The sequence below is a fragment of the Sinocyclocheilus rhinocerous genome, unplaced genomic scaffold (genome assembly GCF_001515625.1).
Source record: "Sinocyclocheilus rhinocerous isolate Xijiao unplaced genomic scaffold, SAMN03320098_v1.1 scaffold2716, whole genome shotgun sequence".
In the NCBI taxonomy this organism is placed as follows: Eukaryota; Metazoa; Chordata; class Actinopteri; order Cypriniformes; family Cyprinidae; genus Sinocyclocheilus; species Sinocyclocheilus rhinocerous.
In genome coordinates, this window is record NW_015624199.1 from 319,534 (window position 1) to 341,602 (window position 22,069).

At 33.9% G+C, this 22,069-nt stretch overlaps 1 protein-coding gene across 1 annotated transcript in view; it reads left to right on the forward strand.

Moving 5' to 3' along the window:
• LOC107738191 (proto-oncogene tyrosine-protein kinase Src) overlaps window positions 1–22,069 on the forward strand; it is a 52,831-nt gene that overhangs the window by 24,261 nt on the left and 6,501 nt on the right. Inside the window, exons 2-6 of the mRNA XM_016549923.1 lie at window positions 7,799–8,048; window positions 9,446–9,545; window positions 15,203–15,301; window positions 16,921–17,024; window positions 21,382–21,531. Of these exons, the coding sequence (XP_016405409.1) occupies window positions 7,808–8,048; window positions 9,446–9,545; window positions 15,203–15,301; window positions 16,921–17,024; window positions 21,382–21,531 (694 nt within the window). The 5' untranslated portion in view covers window positions 7,799–7,807. The remainder of the gene's footprint in view (window positions 1–7,798; window positions 8,049–9,445; window positions 9,546–15,202; window positions 15,302–16,920; window positions 17,025–21,381; window positions 21,532–22,069) is intronic.

Here is a 22,069-nt window from a genome sequence, read left to right on the forward strand (position 1 = left end):
TTAATGAACTTCTTCAGACTCTTCAAACAACTCCATGACCGCAGATAACCTGAAAGAGAAAGCTGACTGAAAACTGATTGATAATGGCTGCAATAGCACCTCAATTGGAAATGCCTCACTATTCAGACTGCTTGTCTTGTAATTCCTACAGTCCTGTCTTGGAGTTTGTTGAGTTGGATTTGCGCCCCAGATGGAATGTTATCATGGCATAGTGATTACAGAATGAATGTTTATAATCTCGCTCCAGAACAAGCGTCAGGATTATAGCTCGACTGGTATGCTGTGTAGCAAGTAGCTAGAAATTATATAAAACTATATATACATCCACATGTGAACAAAACATTCAATAGTCATCATTTTTTATATTTACATTTTATATTATTATGTTATTTTATTATATAATAATATTTATATAAACATTTTCCAAATGCTATATATGCTGTTATTGCTATATTTTCATTTAAAGGGGTCATATGATGCTGCTAAAAAGAACATTATTTTGTGTATTTGGTGTAATGAAATGTGTTTATGTAAGTTTTAGTATTTTTTTTTATATGTATAATAATAATAATAATAATAATAGAAGTTATTCAAAATATTAATAGATGCTATGTAAATAGTATAGGAATAATATTAAAATAACAGTGAGGGTAGAGCTATAGCTTTATGCTTTATATAGTTCTTTTTGCTGGAATGATTATGTGAACAGGTTTTTATCGCGCTTTACCCTGTTACATCTCAAATCACAGCCTCCGTAGACAGATTGAGTTCAAGTGAAAAAACTTTATCCGATAAAAGCAAGAAGAAAAGGATCTCAGGTCAACAGAAAAACTGAGTTGTAATTCCTGTTTCGCTCAAACCCCTGGGAAGTATGTGGGATTGGTGATCCTCTGGCTTTCCTCCTGCATAATTGAGCGAATCCGAAGCCTTTCATCATGGATTTGACTCTCTCTTGCTCGCTGTCTGTAGGTGTTTTCCTCGTCCTCAGGAGGTGAACGTTCGCTGAGAGCCGGCTAACCCGCTCTGAATGTGTGGGAATGTGTGTGACGTTTCATGTTTCTGCAGGTGTTTTGTAGTCTGTGGATGATTGTGTGTAATTTAGAGATGGTTTTTCTTCTGGTTTGTCAGACGGGACTTTAAAAAGAGGAATTATCACAGGCTGCATAGCAACAGATGAGTGAATAGTTGCAGTATCACACACTCCCAGATTGCACGGCTTGATGGGTTGAGAACAATGGACAGTTTTGTTTTATCCAACTGAAGGAGCTCCAGCTGAGCTCACTTTGTGATTTTTCATATGACTGAGAAATAATGGGTAACAGTCATCAGTAAGGTAAGATTTTTTCTAGCATAGACTAGGTGGTTGCTAAGGTGTTGCTATGGTTGCTAGGGTGTTCTGGAGGGTTGCAATGGAATATTATTTTGTTTTGTGAATAATTAATATGTAACTAAAATACATAATATATAAATCTCTCTAAATATATGAAGTAGTAATATAAATGTATATTAAAGAAATATATTAAAATATGGTATTTTTATTTTTAAATGACTTTATCTGTTTATTTAACTAAAATAAAAATAATATTTAAATTGGAAATATATATTATGTATTTTATATTTATTATATATGAATATAAATTTATGTTAATAAAATACTAACATATATATATATATATACACATACGTACACACATTAATATGACTAACTAAAAATAAATAAGTAATATATGAACTGGAGATATATTATGTATTTTATATTTATGTATTCAAATAAAAAATTTAAATACTGTATATATCTGAGAAATTAATATATGCACAGTTTTTTATATATGAGATATTTTTATATTTATTATCAATTTAAACATATAATATTAATATTTTAAATTAATATCTAAGTTTACAGTAATAAAATATTACAAATGCATTTTTTAAATGAAAATACATTCTATTCATAAATATGTATTCAGTGAGTCATTTTTGGGTCATGCCCCACCATTTGAGAAAAATGCCATAGTCATAGTTTCTGCTTTCAAACGGCATAGCCTGTGAAGTGCGTGCTTGTGTGTGTGTGTGTGTGTTTGCAGAACGAGTCCAGGCATGTAGGCATCCTGAATCTGTTAGTAGTCGTGTTGCTGTAGCGCTACGTGTGTTTGTGTATATGCATTACTGTACAGTATGTACGTGTAGCAGCTAGCCCCCACTTGAAATGGACTAGGCTAAACAGCTCAGCTGCTCTTCAGCACACAAACGAGCCCGGAGGGGGAATATCGACCCTCCACCCCCACATACTGCCCCGCTCCGCTAGCTGTACTCCAGTCAGAGCCGTCTGTCTGTCCCAGCGCTCAAGAATCAATCCTCTGCCTCCCTCAGAAATCAGAGGTTGTCTGTGGAGCACTGGGGGGGATGGGGCGTCTCCGCTTCATCCGATCTGTCGGAATCTCCTCAGCTGTTAGATAACAGCCCCTCACCACATTTCCACTTGTGACATGAGAATTTCCCATCTCACAGATGACAAACAGCCATGCTGTGATTGGTTTAGGTTTTGTTCCCGTGTTATTGACTATTTTTAGTGTATTTATTTATTTAGCCTTTTTGGCATTTCCTGTATTTGTGCACTTACAAAAAATATAGATATATAGTTCTGTAGATATCCACACAATTTAATCTAAACGCAGTTAATAATTAATATTTATTTACTCAAAATTTGTGTGTATGGATGGATGGATGGATAGATACCCTAGCAAACCTAAAGAAATGCTTTGGCATCCACCCACAGCTTCTTTTCTTTTGCTTCTTTTTATTTGTTTTCTTTTGTTGCTTTTTTTGTCTTTTTTTTTTTTTTTTTTTGTGTGTGTTTTTGTTTTTGTTTTTTCCTAAATTATGAGAAAAAAATGGACCAAATGGACTTAATAATAATAATAATAATAATAATAAAGTTTCCAGAATGAGATCTGAAAATAATCATTTTCTTTTGTTGCTTTTTTTCTCTTTTTTTTTTTGTGTGTGTGTGTTTGGTGTTAGTTTTTTCCTTTTCTTATCTGTATTTCTTTCCTTTTGTTCTTTTTTCTTTTTGTACTTTTTGTATTGTTTTGTATTTTTGTGTTTATCTTTTGTATTTTGCATTTGATTTGTTACTTATCTTTTTCTTATCTTTATTTCTTGTTTCTATTTTCATTTTTTTATTTTTGCTTTTTTGTATTTTTTTTGTTTTGTTTTTTTGCTTATCTTTTTATTGCTTTTTGTTGACTTTTCTTTTTGTATTTTTTCATTTTTCTTTTTGCTTTATTGCTTCTTTTTATCTTTATTTCTTTTATTTTTGGTATTTTGTTTTTTCTTTTGTATTACGTGTTTTTGTTGTTTCTTTTCTTTTTCTTTTTCTTATTGTTTATTTCTTTTTTTATTTTTGTGTTTTTGATTGCTACTTTTTCTTGTTTTGTTGTTTGTCTGTTTGTTTTTATTATGTTTGTTACAATGTCATTGTGTATTTTTAATACAGAATCAGTGTGTTTTGTTTTTGTGTTGTTTTATTATTCAAATAGCCCTTCAAATGAAGAATCGGTTCCTAATGACATTATCTGTCAAGCAGACTTCATAAGCCGCTGACACAACACAGCATAAATTTGATGAATGAACTTCCTGTTTCCAGTTGTTGTTTACCATAGATCAATGATGCTTTACATAATGTCATAACCCCGTTTGACTCTTTCTTCCGATGATCATTCACCACATACAAACTTCAGTAAGGTCGTTTCCGGCTGTCTAACAGATACAGCTTCAATCAGAGCCAAACATTCACACCTCACAAAGCAAATTAGATTTCCCTTTAATGACTGTGCCTTTGCGTTTAATGACTGTTTTTGTTGTGGCTGGACATTAGTGAGGCATGAGCTGCTCTTTGATTACCCAGAGTTCACCCTGATTCGTCTCATTGTGGTTTAGTACTGTTGAACGTGTCAGTAAATTCACCCTGCTACTTACAGTTAGGACTCCAGAAATTGGGCTAACGAGACATCTGTGTTGTTGCAGGATGTAAGTTTTCCCTTGATACTGACTGGTAAACGCAGGGACCGTATAGCACCCATGATACATTTATGTCATTTAGAGCCCATATGGTGGAGAGCAAACTAATGAGCTGTTGTTTCTCTCGCTTTCAGCTTTCTTAAACAACTTTTCACTGCATCATGTTTTTTTTTTAACCACAGATTGCTTAATTTTTTTGCAGGAATCAAGCCTAATTGGCTTTAAAAAGCGGACATTTGTAAAACAAATCAATCAGATACATTAATAGTTAATTTGCGACAGGAACAAATAAATGAATGAAATCTCTATGAACATTCTCATTCTGTCTGAATTGGCAGACCATGATGATCAGATGTTATTACATTTTGGCTGGTTATTTATTTATTTGTTATTTTTCTTTATTTTATTATTATTTTTGTCTTATTGTTATATCTTTTGTTGCTTTGTTTTTATTGTTTGTGCTTTTTATATGTTGTATTTTGGTTTAGTTTTTATTTTGTTTATGATTATTTAACCTTTTTTCTTTTATATATGTATATTTCTTTATTCTTTATTTTATTTTGTTATCTTATTTTGTTTTGGTTTTTGTTTTGTTTTCTGTTTTGTTTTCTTCATTTTATTTTTGTTTCATTTTATGTCTTGTTTTTCTTTTTCTTTAAGTTTATTTTTTGTTTTATGGATTTATTTTATTTTGTGTCTTGTTTTTTGTTTTCTTTTATTTTGTTCATTTGTTTTTGTTTCTTTTCTTTTGTTATTTTATGGGTTTTTTTATGTGTTGTCATTTCAAGTCTGTTTTTCTATTTGCTTTCTTTTCATGCCTTTTTTCAAAGAGTGAAGAAAAAGCTGCCATTGCACTTGTTGTAAACAGTTTTGCATGAGAACTTGTTTGTAAATACCATATTTCATTCAGCGTCACTTGGAATTGATGTGGACAGACATTATCATGAAAAAATAACTTGAATTTCCTATCATTTCAGGGTCAGTGCAGGTCTTTAATGGTATAGAGCGCGTATCTGAGCACTCCCCTCATAACTCCAGTCTTGTGACTGTACGGTTTGCAGCACTGCCAGTGAACCTGAAGTGCGCAGGTCTCTAGTGAAAGCTTGCAGGGCTCTAGGGCCTTCGGCCGCGCTCTAACTCCGCATTCACACTGCTCGGCTGAGATTAGTTCCACTCCGCCGGGCCTGTAACAGCTCCTCTAAGAGACGGGTCGCCCTGAGCTGCCAGTCCGCCGGGGTTTCTGGCACAAGAGGCTTCCGTTTTTGTAGAATTTATCACCCTGTAGGCAAGCGGGGGCTTGTTCTGCACGTTTATAGAGAGTTGAGGACCGTAAGGAAGCTTGTGTTTAGTGAGGTTTGTGTGGGTGGATGGGAAAGTGTCTCTGTCTGTCCCTCAAAGAATGTGTGTGTGTGCTAGCAGACGGACAGCATGACATGTGGAAGAATGTGTGTGTGTGTGTGTTGGGGGTCCGTGAGGATCGTATTGCAGCGGCTGTCACTGGTATGTGAGAGGAAACAGCTGAGCGCTCCTGTACTCGACTGAAGCGAGGTTAAAATGCACTAAACACAGCCTCATGCTACCGTGGGTCACACAAACTGCAGCCACTTGGTATCTCTGGCCTTTTTCTTTTGATCAGATCTGTCTGTGTAAAATGACAGCATTATTTAGGTGCTGTATGTAATTTTTTGATGGTACAAAGTATAAAAATACCATAATATGTTTGTAGATATTTAGGAAACATGTTAAGTTCTCATACTCGTTTCTCCGAAAAACAACGCTACAGCCAATTACTTTGCTTTAAAATGTGCGTTCCGTGTCGGAATGTCTGTTTTTGTTTTGTTCTGTGTGATTCCGCCCATTGCCAGTTTACCCAATAGTATTTCGACAACCCGGGTTGCCAATTGGTGGAAAACACAGCGTATTGCAGCCATGGAAGCCAGCAAATGAACTGGGTCAGAGATAGCAGATTCTACCCGACCTAAAAGCCTTGGCATCCATCTGAAACGCTCTATGACTGGAGGAATATTAAAACGTGGATAAATCAACTCATCAGCCTACAGTGTAAGGCTTGTTGCCTTCTGTCGTCAATTGCAGCCTTTCCTGTTGCATGTCCTCAATCTGGCAACCCACATGAGTGTCGAGTCCGAGGAGGAGGGGACGGGAGAAATAACCTCCAATATCTCCATTATTTTGAATTTGGACTGCAGTTCCCATTTCAAACACTAGTTGTCAATATTACATACTGCACCTTTACCAGCAAATGAACTGGGTCAGAGATTGCAGATTCTACCCGACCTAAAAGCCTTGGCATCCATCTGAAACGCTCTGTGACTGGAGGAATATTAAAACGTGGATAAATCAACTCATCAGCCTACAGTGTAAGGCTTGTTGCCTTCTGTCGTCAATTGCAGCCTTTCCTGTTGCATGTCCTCAATCTGGCAACCCACATGAGTGTCGAGTCTGAGGAGGAGGGGACGGGAGAAATAACCTCCAATATCTCCATTATTTTGAATTTGGACTGCAGTTCCCATTTCAAACACTAGTTGTCAATATTACATACTGCACCTTTAATTTTTTTGGTTGCTTGTAGTAATCTCTGACTTTTTATTAATAGGGCATGCTTAGGCAGAACCTCTAACAGCAAGGATAAATTTGTACATTTTTGCATCCTATTTTTAATATACATTCCTGATGTTATTGAGAACGACTTATCAGTGCATGTCATTGATTACGAAATAGTATTCGTAATCTTTAATCAAAGGGTAATCACTTATCTGAAACATCTTTGATGCAAAATGCATCATTTTCAGCTACATTAAGTCAAGTGGCATTTGGACAATGTTAACCAATAACCAAACAGTTATTTATTTCTTTAGTAAAATTGCATCAGTAGAATTAGAAATGCATGAGTAGAATGGCTTCATTCCATTCTGGCTCAATTTTCAATTCATTTTTTTCTCACTGTTTCTCATTTCTTCTAAAACCTCATTTTAAAACCGTAAAGAACACCGCTCACATTTCTTCAGAAAATGTAAATCTAGTTAATTAAAATTGCTTGAATTTTATTATTGTGTTGTTTCATATGCAGTAATGAGACTATGGTTTAATACTGAATATCTCTCTAGATAAAGATATTTCAGTGCACCAATATCACAGTTTATTTGTGTTACTTAAGGAATAACAGAATATTGCCTGCATACATAGTTGGTTAATAATTCATGAAGTTCATGCATAAATCATGAAAACGGGCCAGTCTTTAGCGGCAGTGCTGGAAAAAGAGGGGGGTCAAATATTCGTTTGAAGTTTTTTTTAATGGTACAAATTGCATCAAAGTTATTTTTCTGAAAAATATATATATTTTTATATAGAAAAAAATTTTAAAAAGTCCAACGATTTATGAATGTAATAGATTGTTACGGGTAGTGTGGCACAGTGGTTAAAAATCTAGACTTCAAATACTGTAAAACATGATTAATAAACCATCCAAATGTATTTATTGTTTATTCATCTATTATTGTTTTATTTTAGATAGATTATTTATTTATTTATTTAAATACAATATAATAAGTAAATAAATACATGCATTTATATTTATTTTATTCATATTTATTTTTATTATATATTTTTATATAAATATTAAATATTTTTATATTTACATTTTATTTCTATATTTTTTAATTATATACTATTTTTTATTTTTAATAAGCTACTTGAATTTGACTCTAGCAAGGTGTTTTGCGTAAAAGCATCAGCTGACTGGCTGTCTGTCTCTTTGCAGGTCTAGGCCATGGGTGGAACCAAGAGTAAACCCAAAGAGCTCGGCCAGCGCTCCCGGAGTCTAGACGACGGCACTGGAGGTCACCATCACAGTCCCAAGCAGTCGTCCTTCACACCCAACCGGAGTCCACCGGTGGACGGTACCAGACGCGGCACCCAGCCCAACATCATCAATGCTCAGCAGGCGCTGTTTGGAGGAGTGAACTCGAACAACAGCATCACGTCTCCTCACAGGGTCGGCACGCTTTCCGGTAATGCAGCGATTATGTCTGATCAGTATCCTTACACTTCTGCTTTTGCTGACTTTCAGTATTATAGTGTTAACGGATTTGGGCCAAGACGTCTGAGGGGTGAATTAACTGAACAGTTGCACCATTTTCTAAATCTAAATTAGGCTCATTAAAGATTTGTGTATATATATAATAATAGTAGGTGCAATCAATTTTTTATGAATTTATTGTTTAAATCTCATGAATGAGAATCACAGGAAGTGAATCAGACCTGTCAGACCTTTAATGGACCATCTGATGCATGCTGCACACAAAAATAGAGCGGGATTTTCCGAACTCCTAAGCTCTGATCTGATTGGCCGGCGTTCCAAGATCTCTGAGAGTGGAGGATGCAGAAGTTTTGTCCCTCTGTGTGGAAACAAATTTGTGTGCATGATACCCAGCTGCTACAGTGAGCAATTTCTGTGGAAAACTACTTGCTTAATTTACCGTAGTTTGTCCACAAAATGACTGGTCTTTTTAAGGTTTTGATGGATTGAAATTTTGTTCAGTATTATTCTAAATTATTTAGTATTGTCTATACAACCATTCATGGAAACTGCTGCACCATTATTTAAATACATGTTCAAATAATAATAGGCTTTTATTAATAATAATATGTTTTATAATAAGTAATTAAGTAAATTTACTTGTAATTAAGTAAATAATACTGTACATTTATTTTGGTTAATGTTTTAGTAGTTTTGTGTTTTTGTCATTTTTATTAGTTTTTGTTGAATATGTCTGTATAGTATTTATAGTCCTTAATTTTTATCTCTGTTTTATTTATTTTAGTACATTAAGTTAAACTGAATGAAAATAAGACATTTTGCCTTTGCAACTAACTGAAATAAATATTTTTAATTATATATTAATTATATAACTCAGTTAATAAAATATATTTTTATATTATTGATTTATATATAAATTTAATTTCAGTTAATAAAATGTTTTTTTATATTATTTATTTTTTTATACATTTTATTTTATTTTATTTCAATTAATAAAATACATTTTTAATACTATTTATTTTTATGTTGATTTTATTTTGTTTCAAGTAATAAAAGTTTGTTTGTTCAATGGTTTTATTTTCAGTTAACTATAATAACCCTGATTTCAGCATTACTTTAATAGACCAGCATGCAAAAAATTTTTTTTCAGATTTACCAGCTTAGATGACACTTTGACGCTTCTTAGAGTTCTTATGCTGGTAGTCAAAAGTCTGACTGTACAAGTCTAGACAATTTTTAGATGCCCATTTTCACTGGCAACCCAACATTGCATTATATTACTTGGGTTAATGACATTTCCCTGCTGAAGTTTTTGAATTGCATGCATCAAGATAATGGTCTATGTTTGTCTCTTGTATTTTTCCATAGGCGGCGTGACCACATTTGTGGCTTTGTATGACTACGAGTCACGAACCGCCTCTGATTTGTCATTCAGGAAAGGAGAACGACTCCAGATTGTCAATAACACGTAAGGGGGAAACACACAAACACACTCACACAAAAATAACAGGGCTCCGGAGGGCAATAGACACACCCACTGATGCAGACATTCACACACACTCATGTCTCTCATCTGTCTGACTGCTGTAGCCCCCCTTCCTCTTCGGTAACCATAGGAACTGGCTCCCTCTGAAGGCGCTGTATTTGTGGGATGACGGCTTTTTGTTCTCTGGATTCCTTTTTTGGTCTTCCTGTGCACACACAAAAAGCTCAGTTGCACGTCTTTACCTCCACTTCCTCTCCCGGACCAAAGGGAGCATTTTCCTTCCTTTCTACACCTGCGCTTCACTTCCTTATTCCAGTGTACAGCGCTACCGTTAAGAGAATAAAAACAATCTCAGTAACATCCTCTGGTTTCGGCACAAAGCGGACCTGGGGAATTGCTTTTTTTAATGTCAGGCCCAATGCAGTGTGATATATGGGTGAATCTCTCGAAACAGAACATGGCCGGTTCATATTTCAACCCAAAATCAAGAGAAGGAAATGAGAAATAATATTTCGCTGAATGATGATGAAGCTTGTTTTTAGTAACATTAACAATGTTTACATTGTGATGTTATTTTCATGACAATTAAGCAGTCCCAAACTGTAATTTAGTACGAAAACAAGTATGTGTTATACTGCTATTTATTTATGCCAATTTAGGTTTTAAATTTGATCTTTGTAACACAGTATATATTAGTGTATTACAGTAATGAGAACCATCTTTGAAAATAATGGGATCTACAAAAAAAACTTTTACACAGAAATGAGATAAAAAAATTTAAAAAAGTAACAAAAAGCTTAAATAATTTTTTTTTTTTTAAAGTTGGAGTCAGTAAGATTTTAATGTTTTTGAAAGAAGGCCATATTCTCACCAAGGCTGCTTATATATATATATATATATATTTATAATGTCAAAATTATTAAAATATAAGTCAAAATTAGCATGATTCATTTAATGATCATAAGTCATTAAGTCATACCAGACTCGAAATGAAGCATACTTAATGCGTACTTAAGGTTCATGAAACTGAAATCAGCATCATTGTAACAACATGTAAAGATACACGTGCAGTTTTTTGTAATAAATTTTTAAATATTAAAACTTTTTTAAATCTTTTTTTTTATTTTTTTATATTAAAACAAGTTACCAAAATAGTGTTGTAGTTAGAACCATTTATGGGGATTTTGAACAGTTTGGGTTAAAAAAACCCGGATGTTTTCATGAGATTCACCCTTTAAAGGAACACTCCACTATTTTTGAAAATAGGCTCATTTTCCAACTCCCCTAGAGTTAAACAGTTGAGTTTTACAGTTTTCGAATCCATTCAGCCGATCTCCGGGTCTGGCGGTAGCACTTTTAGCTGCAGCTTAGCATAGATCATTGAATCTGATTAGACCGTTAGCATCTCGCTCAAAAATGACCAAAGAGTTTCTATATTTTTCCTATTTAAAACTTGACTCTTCTGTAGTTACATCGTGTACTAAGACCAACGGAAAATAAAAAGTTGTGATTTTCTAGGTTGATATGGCTAGGAACTATACTCTCATTCCTGCGTAATAATCAAGGAACTTTGCTGCCATACCATGGGTGCAGCAGGCGCAATGATATTACGCAGCGCCTGAAAATAGTCCCAGCCTAGGTAACTTCCAATAAGCCTATTTTCAGGCGCTGCGTAATATCATTGCGCCTGCTGCATCGCTGCACCCATGGCAAAGTTCCTTGATTATTACGCCGGAATGAGAGTATAGTTCCTAGCCATATCGGCCTAGAAAGTCGCAACTTTTCATTTTCTGTCGGTCTTAGTACACAATGTAACTTCAGAAGAGTCAAGTTTTAAATAGGAAAAATACAGAAACTCTTTGGTCATTTTTGAGCGAGATGCTAACGGTCTAATCAGATTCAATGATCTATGCTAAGCTGCAGCTAAAAGTGCTACCGCCAGACCCGGAGATCGGCTGAATGGATTCGAAAACGGTAAAACTCAACTGTTTAACTCTAGGGGAGTTGGAAAATGAGCCTATTTTCAAAAATAGTGGAGTGTTCCTTTAAACCATAACCAATCCCCACCGCTGTCCATAACCCTTCCCAGAAGCTCCTGATAATAAAGTAATCAGCTTTTTAACAAAATCACCAAGCTGCTCCAGCTTGTCGTGTGTCAGCACACAATTAGAGATAATCAAACGCACATTACAATAATTGCTTTCCATATTTTTAGTACTTGACATGATGAGCAGAGATGAGTTGGATAAATGCTGTGTTTTCAGTGCATCATTGCTGCGGTTGACCTTCAGTCAGTTTTTAAGCCTATGTGGGATGTTCTGTTTTTTCTGCTTTTAATGTCCAAACACTTCATGTCTCCTCTGTGTTTTTTTTCTCTACACGCTCTCTCTCGTTTATGTAGGAGAAAGTTGAACCCCAGGTTGGTAAAGTTGCTCTTGCTTTCAGCTTTCAGTGTCCATTCAGTGTCCAGTGTGTGTGTGTGTGTGTGTGTGTGATTTCACTGTTTGCTTGTCCACCTGAGATTTGTACTGACTCTCCAGAGACTGTGGAAGTGGTGCAGAAATAGTGTCACACCTCCTCATAACTGGCTCACTCACGACAATTTTACATTTGTCCTTCATGTTGACTTTGTGGTTGGTCCATTGGTGTATTATTCATTGTTCCTTTACATTTGCTTTGGCTACATGCTAATATTCATGCTACTGTATCTGTACTGTATGCTATGCTAGATTAGGTTAAGCCCTAACAATGAAAATAATGTCAAATATTTTTTTTCTATGTTGACATTATTTCCTGTTTAAACAGGAAGTTGTCGCAGTTGTCGACATGTCCCTTTTTTAAATAGTAAACATGTAAACTAAAGGCTTTTGTGGAAGTAAACTAGCATTTTGATGTCCTGAATATGAACAGACTTGCACTACAACCCACTAAAGTCTGATTTTGATTTCATGGGGTTATAAAGTGAATGAACCCCCAGAAAATGTAAGACTAAAAGCATATACGTAAATATTTTTAGAACATATGTGCTATGCTAGCAGAACACTAGCATATAGATGCCCTTGAAGCTAAAAACCAGCATATGCTGGTTAGGTATGTTTTGACGCTGGGATGCTGGTTTAAGCTGGTCCTTTGCTGGTTTATGCTGGTCATGTGCTGGCAAAGGACCAGCATAAACCAGCAAAAGGACCAGCATAAACCAGCAAAGGACCAGCTTAAAACAGCAAAGGACCAGTTTAAACCAGCAAAGGACCAGCATAAACCAGCAAAGGACCAGCTTAAACCAGCATCCCAGTGTCAAAACATACCTAACCAGCATATGCTGTTTTTTTCAACAGGGTAATAACTTTAACTAAAGTTCAGTCAAGTTTTGCTTTCATGTGGTCATTTAAATTAATAAACTTAAAAACAAAAATGTTCAGACAGCGTTATTAACATAGTAAAAATGTAAAGACTGTTGGCTGCATTTTCAGTTTAGCTAACAAGCTACTGTAGTTCTCATGACAAAAATCTCTGAATTGAAAAACTCAGCACATATTTAGCTATACTCTAATGGCCTCAAAGATAACAGACTTGAACAAAACTTAAAATAAATCAAATTCAGTCAGTTTTATGGGTTGAGTAAATGAATGAACTTAAAAGTAAAAGATAGCATTAGCATTTAGCTAAATGTGACCCTGGACCACAAAACCAGTCATAAGTGTCATTTTTTCGAAATTGAGATGTATACATCATCTGAAAGTTGAATAAATAAGCTTTCCATTGATGTATGGTTTGTTAGGATAGGACAATATTTGGCCGAGATACAACTATTTGAAAACCTGGAATCTGAGGGAGCAAAAAAAGTATTTTTGGCTATTGCTACAAATATACCCCAGCGACTTAAGACTGCTTTTGTGCTCCAGGGTCACAAATTAACACAAAGGATATGTGAAAAATGATGATTTTGATGCAATTTGATATTGTAGTTTGTGCTTCATAGTATTAAAAGTTTAATGTAAAAGTAGACTGTTTCATAAGTAAGTTATGTGTAGAGTTGAAGTATAAAGTTAAAGTCTTAGCATTAGCATCAATGTCTTCTACATAAATTATTGCTCAATTGTAGCCACATTTTTTTTATCTTCCAAGAAACCCTGCTTATCAGAATCACTGTTTTTATACCTTTTCATACATAAATAATTAATTAACATCTGAATTTTGAATGGTACCCTGTGTATGAATAATATATTTGCATTCTATGAATATGAATATGTGCCCATCTGTGTATATACTGTATGTCATTGTTTTCACTGGAGCGGTTATGTTTTAATTACGGTTAACAACAGCTAGCAATAGCTCAGAGACCTGGAGAGGTTTGTGTCAGGTCAGCATGTCTTGGCGATGGATGAATCTTATTACTTTAGCTTAAGGAGTGAGTCACAGTCTGACACCCCACAGCTCACACTAAAACACAACATCTATTATTAAAAACCCATCAAGACTCCAAGACAATAGGGACCCAGACCGATGACTCGTTTTTTTTGATAAATCTACCAGTTTTGTAGTAAATAATTCACCCAAAATGAAAAAAAAATCCATCATTCCAAACCCATATGATTTTTTTTCTTTAATAGAACTCAAAACGAGATATCTTGATGAATGCTTGTGCTGCACTTTCACACTTAATGAAGGCATATAGCACTTTTTTTTTTTTAAAGGAATTAATACTTTTCACCAAGGAAGCGTTAAACTGACCAAACGTAGGTTTACAAAGAGGCTTTACAAAGAACTTTCCATCATTTTTGCAAACTTTCTAAGATTTTTTGGTAACTTTGCTGGACATTTTCCGACCCCTTTACAACCCTAATCAAAAGTGACAGTAAAGACATCCATTACAAAACACTTCTATTTCAAATAAATGCTGATGTTCTTTTGAATTATCTGTTCATCAAGAATCCTGGATAAACAAATCAAGGTTTCCACAAGAATATTAAGCAGCACAACTGTTTTCAACATTAATAATAATAAGAAATGTTATGCAAATCATCATATTAGAATGATTTCTGAAGGATCATGACACCTGAAGGATCATGACACTGAAGACTGGAGTAATGATGCTGAAAATTCAGCTTTGCATCACAGGAATAAATTACAGTTTACAATGTACTCAAATAGAAAACAGTTATTTTAAAAATGTAATCTTTCACTATTTTACTGTGTTTTTGATCAAATAAATGCAGCCTATATGCAATAAATGCATATATATATATATATATATATATATTGGCACACACATACATATGATAGTTACACACTCCATGAGAGGAACGTGATATATACAGTAGTAAGATTCAGTAATATGGGTTTGGAACAATGTGAGGGTGAGTAAACGATGACTGTGTTTATTTTGGGTGAAGTGAACTGTCCCTTTAAATGCATGTTTCATTTATGCATAATTTGGCACAGGTAGTTGATGTCTTTGGAGCAGCTTTGTCTGCATTCTCTTGGCTCATTTAATGGATTATAAAGCAGGAATGATACCGCAGATGTAATCTCAGGGTGTATGTTTTGGGCGGTTAAGAAAGATGTCTTGAATGTGTCACCAAATATGATGAATGTGAGTCAAACTGCAGGTGTGTTATGTGTGTTTTCTGCCGTCTTAGGGAGGGCGACTGGTGGCTGGCTCGCTCGCTGACGACAGGAGAGAGGGGATACATTCCCAGCAATTACGTGGCACCGTCTGATTCCATCCAGGCTGAAGAGTAAATCCTCTTCCTCCTCCTCTTTCTCTCCTTTTCTTTGCTGTTCTCCTCCCTGTGAATCCTCTGGTTTGCATTTTATTCCCCTCACTCTAATCAGATCTCTCAATTCAGCTGAGCGTGATTCTAGGTCTTTATTGACTCCATTGATGATTATTATACTAAACACAACAACAGTTGAAAGAAACTGCTTATTTCAATTTGTTATGAGTCAGCAGTTTAGTCAGTGAAGTTCATCAGTCACATGTTCATTTTCTAACCGCCCTGACTGATTCATGAGTCGCAAAACTGATTCATGAAAAAGAACCAACTCATGAGAGTCACTTGCTCTGTGTTGAAAAGATCTGACTCAACAGAACAATTTGTTCACGAGTCATCACGCAGGATGCTGTATTTATTGTATTTATTATTTAAAATTAATTATATTGTTGTGGGTGTATTATTGACATGTCAAAGTCTAGACCCTGAATATAAGACGACCGCGTTTTTTCAGATGTATTTCCAAGAAAAAAACATTGTCTTATATTCGGGTCAATACGGTAGTTCCTTCTGCATGACCAAAGACGGAAAGGTTATTTTTTCCTTTCATGTTTTTAGAGCTCAGAGGTGTCCTTATAGGCCTCTTATAACGAAATTTTAAAAAATGCAGCATTATTTATTTGGGGAAAAAAAATAATTACAAATGTTATATGGTATTTTATTTGTTATTTATTTTTGATAATGAGCAGACTGCGATGTCAAGCCGTGCTAGAATTGATGTGTGCACGCGTGAGGCGACGGCGTGCACTTGAATTCCTTCCTTACATCAGGGAAAACAACTTAAAATACTCTGTCAATTATGGTAAATACATAAACTGTAAAGAGTCTAATTTTATCTGCGTACACTCACATTAAAAACAAAACATTGTGTTTTTGTAAAATAAAGAAAACAGGTTCTGCTTTCTGCCATCTCAAGTTTCCTTTTCCTTGAGCGTGTTTGTGAGGAGAGTGCACAAAAATAAATACAAACACAGCATAGGATTGAAATTAGAATGTATTAAAATAAAAAATAAAAACATTATTAATAAGTAAAAATAAAAAGAATTGTTAGTTTTATAAAGAGTAGGCCTATTCGATTCCTGGCCTTAAGTAAATTAAGTGATTCCAGAATAGATTTTTTATTCCTTAATAATTAGCTACTAGCATAGGCTACAAAATATTTCATTCATGCTATTTCATGTGAATAAATATGTGCATGGTAACTACGGGACTATGTTAAATATATTTGTAATTTTTTTCTCGATATTGGCGATTATCGTCTGTAACTGACTTTTATTATCGACATCGCGATACTTGCAAGACATCGTCGATATACGATAATATCGTCAAAACGCCCAGCCCTAGTAAGATAAATTATTTTAAATTGTAATAATATTTCAAAAATGTTAATAAATAAATGCATCCTCGGTGAGTATATTCTTACAGACCTTTCTTATATGTTTGCACAATGGGATCGTAGTTCTGTCTGTGTATTAGCATAAGCTGTGTTTCTGGCCAACTGCATGTCTGTGATACAATGTTACATGTGATTACTTACTCTAAATACACTCTCTCTCTTTTTTTCTTTCTCCATCTCTCTCCAGATGGTACTTTGGAAAGATCACACGCAGGGACTCCGAGCGCCTCCTCTTGAGTCTGGAAAACAGGAGAGGAACTTTCCTGGTCAGAGAGAGTGAGACAACCAAAGGTGAATTGAATGTGAACAGTAGAAACTCTGAACACTTTTTTTATTTATATATTTTATTTATTCTATCTATTTATTAGTTGTGTTTTATTTTGTATTTTTATTTATTTATTTCTATTTGTTTATTTTATTTTTGTGTGTGTGTGTGTGTGTGTGCACAGGGAAAGTGCACATTAATAAACATTTCTGTAAATGCACCAGATTTAGCCAAAGGTTATTTTTCATCTTTTAGTCTTCCAAAATGTACAGAAATAGACAATTATTAAAATTAAAAAACAAAAAAAGGAGCATAGCAAAAACACAAAAATATACAGTTTACACAGAATATTAAATATATGAATCCATCCAAAGGCACAATAAAATATTTTATTTTGTTTATTATTAATTTCATATTAAAATAAAAAAGAATTGTTAAATTATTAAGGTAAAAATAATTATTAAAATTATGTCCACATAAAACTAAAAGGAGCAAAAGCAAAAAACACAAAAATATATGTCATACACAGTATGTTAAATATATTATTCCATCTAACACCATAAAAGCACAATAAAATATTTAATTTATTATTAAGTTATTATTAAAAAATATGAAGAATTATTAAAATTGCATCCACAAAACACCATAAAAGCACAATAAAATATTGAATTCCTTCCTTACATCAGGGAAAACAACTTAAAATACTCTGTCAATTATGGTAAATACATAAACTGTAAAGAGTCTAATTTTATCTGCGTACACTCACATTAAAAACAAAACATTGTGTTTTTGTAAAATAAAGAAAACAGGTTCTGCTTTCTGCCATCTCAAGTTTCCTTTTCCTTGAGCGTGTTTGTGAGGAGAGTGCACAAAAATAAATACAAACACAGCATAGGATTGAAATTAGAATGTATTAAAATAAAAAATAAAAACATTATTAATAAGTAAAAATAAAAAGAATTGTTAGTTTTATAAAGAGTAGGCCTATTCGATTCCTGGCCTTAAGTAAATTAAGTGATTCCAGAATAGATTTTTTATTCCTTAATAATTAGCTACTAGCATAGGCTACAAAATATTTCATTCATGCTATTTCATGTGAATAAATATGTGCATGGTAACTACGGGACTATGTTAAATATATTTGTAATTTTTTTCTCGATATTGGCGATTATCGTCTGTAACTGACTTTTATTATCGACATCGCGATACTTGCAAGACATCGTCGATATACGATAATATCGTCAAAACGCCCAGCCCTAGTAAGATAAATTATTTTAAATTGTAATAATATTTCAAAAATGTTAATAAATAAATGCATCCTCGGTGAGTATATTCTTACAGACCTTTCTTATATGTTTGCACAATGGGATCGTAGTTCTGTCTGTGTATTAGCATAAGCTGTGTTTCTGGCCAACTGCATGTCTGTGATACAATGTTACATGTGATTACTTACTCTAAATACACTCTCTCTCTTTTTTTCTTTCTCCATCTCTCTCCAGATGGTACTTTGGAAAGATCACACGCAGGGACTCCGAGCGCCTCCTCTTGAGTCTGGAAAACAGGAGAGGAACTTTCCTGGTCAGAGAGAGTGAGACAACCAAAGGTGAATTGAATGTGAACAGTAGAAACTCTGAACACTTTTTTTATTTATATATTTTATTTATTCTATCTATTTATTAGTTGTGTTTTATTTTGTATTTTTATTTATTTATTTCTATTTGTTTATTTTATTTTTGTGTGTGTGTGTGTGTGTGTGCACAGGGAAAGTGCACATTAATAAACATTTCTGTAAATGCACCAGATTTAGCCAAAGGTTATTTTTCATCTTTTAGTCTTCCAAAATGTACAGAAATAGACAATTATTAAAATTAAAAAACAAAAAAAGGAGCATAGCAAAAACACAAAAATATACAGTTTACACAGAATATTAAATATATGAATCCATCCAAAGGCACAATAAAATATTTTATTTTGTTTATTATTAATTTCATATTAAAATAAAAAAGAATTGTTAAATTATTAAGGTAAAAATAATTATTAAAATTATGTCCACATAAAACTAAAAGGAGCAAAAGCAAAAAACACAAAAATATATGTCATACACAGTATGTTAAATGTATTATTCCATCTAACACCATAAAAGCACAATAAAATATTTAATTTATTATTAAGTTATTATTAAAAAATATGAAGAATTATTAAAATTGCATCCACAAAACACCATAAAAGCACAATAAAATATTTTAAGCTATTTATTGTTCATTTATTAATTATGAGAAGAATTATTAAAATTGTATCCAAAATACTAAAAGCAACAAAGCAAAAAAATATATATACGGCCTACAAGAGTATATTAAATATATGAATCCATCTAATACCATAAAATCACAATAAAATGTTTTATTTTATTTATTATTTATTATTAAAAATAAAATGAATTTTATTATTACTACTATAGACAATAAATTATTTATCATTTATATTGTTTATTCATTAAAAAATAATAAAACATTTTAACATTTTAATTTAGTTTTAATTCTGTTTACAGTTTCCGAGCAACATAGCAGCTTTGTGAATTAATATAGAATATATACACTTTTTTACCATTCATCTGGTGTCACAGTGTTGATTCAGAGGCCAAACTCAAAGGCCGAAATCTAGGGAACGAAACTCTGGTCTTTCCTGTAGCTCAGACATTAGAGCTTGGCACTCATAACGTCAGGGACTCAGGGTCATGAGTTCAACATCTCAGGGAATGCAAAAACTGATCAAATGTGGTTGTTGTTGTTTTTTTTTTTAACAAAAGCATCCCTCAAATGCAACAATTCCAGTGCTGTTGGAACGCTGCTCAGCCAGTCAAATTCAGAGACCAGAGCTACTGTAATAAAGAAACAATTATTAAAGACAGTGATGACAAAGAACCAACACCAGTGTGGAGGAAACTGCTCATGCATGTGTCTACATTGAGGAAGTTGCATTTCAGGATTTCAGATCAGAACAAAGTGCACGTTCAATTAATTTCCCCTTTTCTGTTTGTCAGACGCAATCGCACTCATACTCCCTGATCTCCTCCCTCCGCAAACCAGCTTTTCTCTCTCTCTCTAAACACTGTAAAGATCCACACTCCATATATGGCCTTTTACCTTCAGGTTCTACACAAACAATGTTCATTTGAGATGACATGTAAAGAGTGCAAATGGTTGCATACGACAGAATACGAAGGTCAGAGAAGTGCTTGAAGGGATGAAGAGCAAGTAGGTCAACTATAACCGTGAGCCATATCTCACAGCTCATCCCGTCAGCGAGAGGCTCGTGGAGAGACCGAGAGAGGCTGAAGGATAAGTCAAACCCCAAAGAGACGAGACTGAGAGAAAGACCGGGGTGGGAACGAGGGAGCAAATGAATGAGCCATGTGAACGTGTGTAATGATGACAGCGCCCTCTACAGACCATTTCATACAGTGTTTATTAACCCTATAAAGCCTACTGTAATGCACATTTCTAAGACCTGAATCATCAACATGATCAAAACGTTGTTGAAAGGCCTGTTATACACAATCTACTACATAGTAAAAGGACTTTTAAAGGGATAGTTCACCCAAAAATAGAAATTCTGTCATCATTTCAGTTTCTTTCTTCTGTTGAACACAAAAGAAGAACAGTTGATGGTAGCCATTGACTTCCATGGTATAGAAAATTTTTTTATGGAAGTCAATGGCTACCGTCAACTGCAACAGAAAGAAAGAAAGAAATGCACCGAATGCATGTTTTTGCTCAGTTTAGTCGACCTCAAGGGGGGAAAAAAATGCTACAAAAGAGTAGAATCTGGCACCCATCACACCAGTCTGACAGTTTCAAATCTAAAACCTGGGTAAATGTTTGTTAGTGCCGTCCATGTCATCCAGTTCACCTCTCATATGTGTTCTTTGTGTCTTTCTAGGTGCCTACTGTCTTTCTGTCCTGGATTACGACAACGTCAAGGGCCTAAATGTCAAACATTACAAGATCAGGAAGCTGGACAGCGGGGGATTTTACATCACGTCGCGCACACTTTATTATATATTATTATTATTATTAATCATAATAATTTTAATTTCAACTTTTTTCTTTTTTTTATCTAGATAAATAGTCATTGTTCATTTTAATTCTGTTTATAGCTGCCAACAACAAAAGCATCTAATTTAGGGCATTAATATAGAATCAAAATGAGGCCATTTTCTAAAAAGAGATTTGAAAGTACTGTTGCATTAATATTATGTTGCATAAATATTTAACAGAAAAAAACCAGTCTGACAGTTTCAAATCTAAAACCTGGGTAAATGTTTGTTAGTGCCGTCCATGTCATCCAGTTCACCTCTCATATGTGTTCTTTGTGTCTTTCTAGGTGCCTACTGTCTTTCTGTCCTGGATTACGACAACGTCAAGGGCCTAAATGTCAAACATTACAAGATCAGGAAGCTGGACAGCGGGGGATTTTACATCACGTCGCGCACACAGTTCAGTACTTTACAGCAGCTGGTCAACCATTACCGCCGTAAGTCACTTTCTCACAGACACCTGCTCCTTTCTGAATGTCTATGAAGGGAAGTGATACAGACTGTTATTTCTGGAAGTGGGAACTTGAGTTTTTGCAAAATAAGACGACGGTTAAAACTATAAATAAAGCAATTGCATAAAGCAATTATATTACTTCTTATGCTGCTCTAGAGTGTTAAACGGGCCTAAAACCATGTAAGATGTAAGATGAAATAAATATGGTAAATAAGTTTATTTATAAGTTAGATGTTTATTTTTAGTATTAAAAATCCAAAAAAATTATCATAATTTTTTTCATATTAGCATAATTTTATTTTATAATAATAATAATACATTAGGTACATACATTATTATGTTTTTATTATTATTGTTAATTTATAAATAATAATAATTATTATTGTTGTTAAAGGCACAATATGTAAGATTTTTTTATTAAAATATCCAAAAACCACTAGAACAGTATTATATATTTTGCTGACTTGTGTACTTACATTATCCCAAATGTTTCAAAGAATGTTTAAATCCAGAGAAATAAG